The sequence below is a fragment of the Microtus ochrogaster genome (genome assembly GCF_000317375.1).
Source record: "Microtus ochrogaster isolate Prairie Vole_2 chromosome 14 unlocalized genomic scaffold, MicOch1.0 chr14_random_3, whole genome shotgun sequence".
NCBI classification, from domain to species: Eukaryota; Metazoa; Chordata; class Mammalia; order Rodentia; family Cricetidae; genus Microtus; species Microtus ochrogaster.
The window spans coordinates 12,582,917-12,588,809 of NW_004949098.1; the positions used below are offsets into that span (position 1 = coordinate 12,582,917).

The window sequence follows — 5,893 nt, forward strand, 5'->3', positions numbered from 1 at the left end:
CAATCTCACATGCAAAGAATAAGAAAATTAAGTCAACACTACTCTTAAGAATACAAACAAAAACTCATAGGTGAGAAATATTGAGAAGTTCAAATGCAACAAAAATGGGATGGCAGATATACATGATCAGCCTGATACTAGACTATCCACATAAATTAGTTTTCTTTCTCTTTTTTTTTTTTTTTTTTTTTTTTTTTGAGACAGGGTTTCTGTGTGTGACTCTGACCATCCTGGAACTTGCTCTGTACAGATCAGGTTGGCCTCAGATTCACCTGTCTCCTCCCAAGCCCACCACTATCTGGGTTTACATGTTCATTTTGAGATATTAACAAAGTACAGTCCAGGCTGAACACAGACTACTGTCAAAAAGTAAACGCACTCCAGGAACTGGTGAGATGGGTTGGGTAAGAAAATTGCCACCAAACCTCACAAGCTGAATTCAATTCCTAGAACCCATTTGGTGAGTGGAGAGAACCAAGCCCTGTAAGTTTTCCTTTGGCCTTCACACGTCTACACAATACACAAAATAATTGTTAAACTCCAAACCAACATATAACAATATTTGTTGCTTTGAACAAAAGTGTACAATGAAGTGGGAACAACAGTAGTCCTTTTTCATCACTCCATACAGCAGCTCTGTATCCAGCAACACCTTACCCCTTTTGAGTTCTCCATAGCTCTGCCACAGAACTCCTAAGTAGACCACAGGGGCCTTGAACTCAGATCCACCTGCCTCTGGAGTGCTGGAATTAAAGGTGTGTGCCACTGGCCTGTGCTAGTCCCTTTTCACCTCCATACAGCCCCCATACAGCCTCTGGTTGGTAGACTCGCCCCTCCCCTCCTGTTCACCTACCTATCTCTATATTGTATAGCTTTAGGTTACTATCTAGTCATTTTAGCACAGGGGACATGCAGAAGAACCTATACCTTTAGCTTTTGCTCTCCAGGAAATGTTTATTTTTTCTTTGTTCTGAAGAGACTGTTTGACTGTTTTGCTGGACAGATTGCTTTTTTTTTTTTTTTTTTTTTGAACATCCTAAAAATGTTACCCTGTTGTCTCCTGGCCACAGCGGTCTGTAATCAGTAAGCATACATAGATCTTACTGAAAACCCCTTTACCTGCTCTTTGGTGGCTTTAAAGATCTTTCTCTTCTGCAGCCTCTACTGTCACATGTCCCAATCAGAGTCCCTTAAAGAATTTAGCATCTTTCTGAAATGAGCACTCCGACACCAGTGAGAGTGGATGTGATGTCATCAGTGGGCAGATGCCAGGCCAGCGCCTGAAAGGTCTCGGGGCTGTGTCCAGTTTGAATTCTCATTTTATGCTCTAAAACCACAAGATGGGATGTCAGGTTGTTAGGGGCAGTGATCCATTGGTTCAGCTGTTTCTCCAGAACATTCTGTTCCAGGCAGCAGTGATGTCAGCCTTGGCAAGTGGCGGTACAACTGTGCTTCATGTCAATGACTGTAAATACCCATGTATCAGTATCTAGTTATTGATTGATCTTTTCTACCTCGTTCTTCCAGTGCTGTGACTTTGTGCTTCTTGAAGAAATTTCTACAGACTCGGGAGAGCTTCAGGCATTCTTTCTTCAAATACTGCCTTTGTCCTGAGACTGCCGTCTGTACTATTAACCTCAATGGGAACACTCTATTAGACTCTTTTCTTCATTGACTTTTAAGCAAAATACTTGAGGACAGAAAACAGGATTTTTTTCATCTGCCCCTGTAACATAGGAGGCAGCTTGGCTGTGAGATGGAGGGGCTACGGCACGGGTGCAGGGAAGGCCACAACTGTCTGCCTAGGGTGATGTTTCAGAGTGAACTGTTAGAGTGAGTGGGCTGGGAGTGCAGTGATAATTTAGGTACCCTTGATGGTGCCAAGTGGGTCCTGATGGGATGGCAGAAAAGCCAGTATTTCTGTTACTGTATCTAGTTTAGTACCTGGGATAGAGGGACAGTTTGCAGATCTGAACTGTTTCCTGTGATGCCATCAAAGCATGAGGGGGAAAAGGAAGACATGGCAGACAAGCAAAAACGCTCTGCTTAGCGAGAAAACATGAATGTGATAACCTGCTCATTGAGTGCTTAGAAGAGAAGCTGTCAATGTGATCTACTTGGCTAAAGTTTGATTATCAATATACAAACTCAAGTGCCCAGGGATATGGGCAGCTAACACCAGTGTCACCTTGTAAAGAAGCTCACTGGCTCAATGTAAAGCACTGTGGCGTCATTGCAACATGTCAGTTCTTACCAATGGAATCCACAGGTTCAGTGCAATCCCAGGAAAAACTAGCAATTTTTTTTTGAATCTCAGTAAATTAATTCTAAAGTTTACATTAAGAGGCAAGAGACCCACAACTACCACCACAACTTTTAAAGAAAAGAATACCAGGTGTGGTGGTGCACGCCTTTAATCCCAGCACTCCAGAGGCAGAGGCAGGTGGACCTGTATCAATTTGGGCCAGCCCGGTCTACACGGCAAGTTCCAGGCCAGTCAGTGATAGTGAGCCACTGTCTCAAACAAGTCAAAGGTGACTCAGAATTATGGCCTGACTGAGAAGTACTATAAGGCTGTTTTGGTCATCAACATTTTATAAAACTATATTCTATATAAAATTTATTTAATTAGAAATATGTAATTAGACTGGCACAAAGACAGCCTTTTCAATGAATGATCTTGAACAACAGAATATCCACATGCAAAAAAAAGCCACCAAACCTACACACAAACTTTAACATCCTTCATAAAGATGAACTGAAACTGGGTTATAGACCGCAATATAAAATACAACACAAGGGCCATAAGCTGGTTCAGTGAAAACACATGCTTACCTCCAAGTCCGAGCACCCGAGTCTGATCCCTGAACACATGTGGGAAGAGGACCAATTCCTACAGGTTGTCTTCTGACCTTCAAATGTACACTATGGTTCATACATCCCACCAAAATAGACATATGTAACTAAAACAAGACAACTACTAGTAGCACAAACATTGAATATCATGTGTGTGCTGGCACTTGAGAATTGAACCCAGGTCCTTGTACATGCCAGGCCAGTACTCTAACTACTGAGCTACATCCCCTGTAGTGATACTCCTTTTTTTTTTTTAAACACCAAAGGCATGATATACAAAGTAAGTAAGAAGCAGGGTTTTATTAAAAGTAAAAAAAACTTGAGCTTTGAGCAAATGTCAACAAGGAGAGAACAAACCAGAGAATAAGATAAAATCTGATAGACGATTGGTCCAAAATATATTAAGAGGACCTTAAAATTGAATAATCAGAAAACAATCCAGTTTATAAAATGAACAAATACCAACAGTGAAAAAATTCAGGTGGCAAGCTGGGCATGGTGGTAGAGCATAGAGGTCATGAGTTCAAGGCCACTATTTCAACATTTCCAAACAAAATACAGAGAAGGCAAGTATAAAAACAGGTGCCCAGCATACTTCACCAGGGATTACAGATCAAGACAAGGTACCAAGAAAACAGAAATCCTTCATGACAAATACTGCCAAGGACACAGAAAGGCGTACTCTTCCTCCTAGGCAAGGCTGGCTTGGCCTCTTACGGAACCAAGTAAGTACGTGCTGAGCACATGGTTGAGCTCCCTCGTATCCACAGGAACTGAAAACACACACACAGGGAAAACTGCTGCAGACATTGCTTCAGGACAAACTGTGGTACATCCAGGAAGCGGAGTGCTGCTCAACGAGACCCACAGAGCAAACTCAAATGCCTATGGCCACACGAGGGAAGACAGTCTGAAAGGCTGGAGAAGGAAAACCCAAGGAGGCAGTAAACAGACCGAGGGATCAGAAAGGGGGGGATGCACAGGGTGCATTGCTTGTAGGTAGCAAGGCCATTCTGTGCCACAATAATGGTGGAGACACGCCACTGTACATTAGAGTTTGTGACTTTAGCAAACAGCTGTTGCCATCTGTGAGGTCTGAATGAAACCATGTATGCCAAAGAGCTTTTCCAACTGTCTCAGACACACAGTGCAACTGCCAAGTTACTTCTCAATGTATCTAAAGCATGTCCTGTTTTCGATGTTTAACCAAAGCTTCTTGCTGGTTAGTTCTTAGTGTTTATGGTTAGGCTATGTCCCTGTAATGCAAGATACTTGGCTCCAAGCAAGAATGGGGTGTAAGAGTCCCAATCCCAGTGCTGTCTGTTCTGCATGACCCTTGCTGTGGGGAGAAGGCCTAGCAGCTGCAAAGACTCCCCATGCATACGCCAGTGTGTGATATGATCCCCAGCCAACACAGCACATTACCAACTGTTAAAGGGATTATCTGTTAAAGGGATGACGACCGTGCAAGCATGGCCCCCCAACCCTGTCTGTGAAGATTAGGACCAGACTGCAGAGCAGAAGGCACTTCTGCTGAGCTCCCACGTTCTGATGCCTGGCGATGGCACCCTCTTTCCAGGGTCAACACTGGGATATCATCTGGGAGATCAACACCTTGAGTGGACTGCATGTGACATTTACAGTGAGACCAAGAGCTAAAGCAGAAGTTTATTGACATCCACTTAAGTAGTATTTTACACACACACCGGCAGAGAGTTGTCAACATTCAATCGACTCCTCTCAGAATTGCTTCATGAGAAAATGGGTTTCTTTGCCCTCCCCCAAGGAAGATACTTCTACTATTTATGCTCTTGAAAATGATGCATTGGATTACACCACTTTCATGAAAGCAATCCTTAAAAGCCTCTGCCGACAGTGAAGATAAACTACCACAGAACCCTCTCCAAAATGCAGTGCTTCACCGCAGAGGTATAGTGCAAGAGATACAGGAAACGGTGATTCCTCGAGGCTGTGCCCACACCTACAGGAGGGCACCAGAGAGTTGAGGCCCCAACTGGGTGGCCCTAGCTTCGGAGTGTGGCCAGCCGGGACTGCATGGCCTCCAGGTCCTCTTCATCTTCCTCATCATCTCCCTCTTCTGAGGCAGCCATCGCTCCTGAAGGTTCGGGCTCAGGAAGGGCATCAGTTACTTTACTGGGCGCCTTGCCCAAGGCTCCTGAAGAGAGAGTGAAGAGCTTAGAACACACCACGTAAGAACAGTTCCTCGGTCTTCCCAGCCTCCTCTCGTCCCAGGACCGAGGACCGAGGCAGTGGAGCTGCTGTCAGAGTGTGAATTTGCTTCCTCTGACAATGCACATCACAGCTGAGAGCAAGAACTGTGCAGATGGACAGATGGACAGATAGACTTGTTATGTTGCCCTTGAGGGATCCAGCCTCAGACTCCCAAGTAGCTACTACTACAGGAGTAATCCACATCCACCCCAAATCATAAGAATTTTAATTTCTAGAAAATTGGGCATGGTAGTGTAAACTTGAGTCCACATACTTGTTACTTTTGCTCAGAATTTTGAGGCCATCTTAGGCAAAATAGTGGGACTTCGTCTCAAAAAAAAAAAAAAAGTAAAAAAGCCATAATTCTGAAGCTCCTAATTTAAATTCCCAAATACTACGGAAAATCTCATTTTTTAATTGTTGAAGCTAGACTGGGTGGCACAGGTCTCAGCTAACTGGGAAACTGAGGCAGGATGATAGAAAACAAGTTTACCTACACTACAGAGTAAGTTCAAGGGCAGCATGGGCAAGTTAATGAGTCCCTATCTCAAAATGAAGGCTGGGAGTACTGCTCAGCAGTAGAGTGCTTGTTTCATGTGCAGGAGGTCAGGATCAGTCCCCAGTGCCACAGAAACCAAAGGCAAACAACCACATTGTCAGCCAGGTATGGGGTGCACGTCTATAATCCAGTCCTAGTCAGGTGTGGGGAAAACACCTGTAATCCAGTCTTAGCCAGGTGTGGAGTGCACACGTGTAATCAGTCCTAGCCAGGTGGGGGTGAACACCTGTAATCCAGTCCTAGCCA

The 5,893-nt window shown here is 44.2% G+C and overlaps 1 protein-coding gene across 2 annotated transcripts in view; it reads right to left on the reverse strand.

Annotated features, from left to right (window-relative positions):
• Window positions 1-1,008: 1,008 nt before the first annotated feature.
• Window positions 1,009-5,893, reverse strand: part of Chmp3 (charged multivesicular body protein 3) — a 40,662-nt gene continuing 35,777 nt past the window's right edge. For both annotated transcript variants that reach the window (XM_026788018.1, XM_005364761.3), the window contains one exon: window positions 1,009-5,032. In XM_026788018.1, coding sequence (XP_026643819.1) covers window positions 4,881-5,032 — 152 coding nt within the window. In that variant the 3' untranslated portion in view covers window positions 1,009-4,880. The remainder of the gene's footprint in view (window positions 5,033-5,893) is intronic.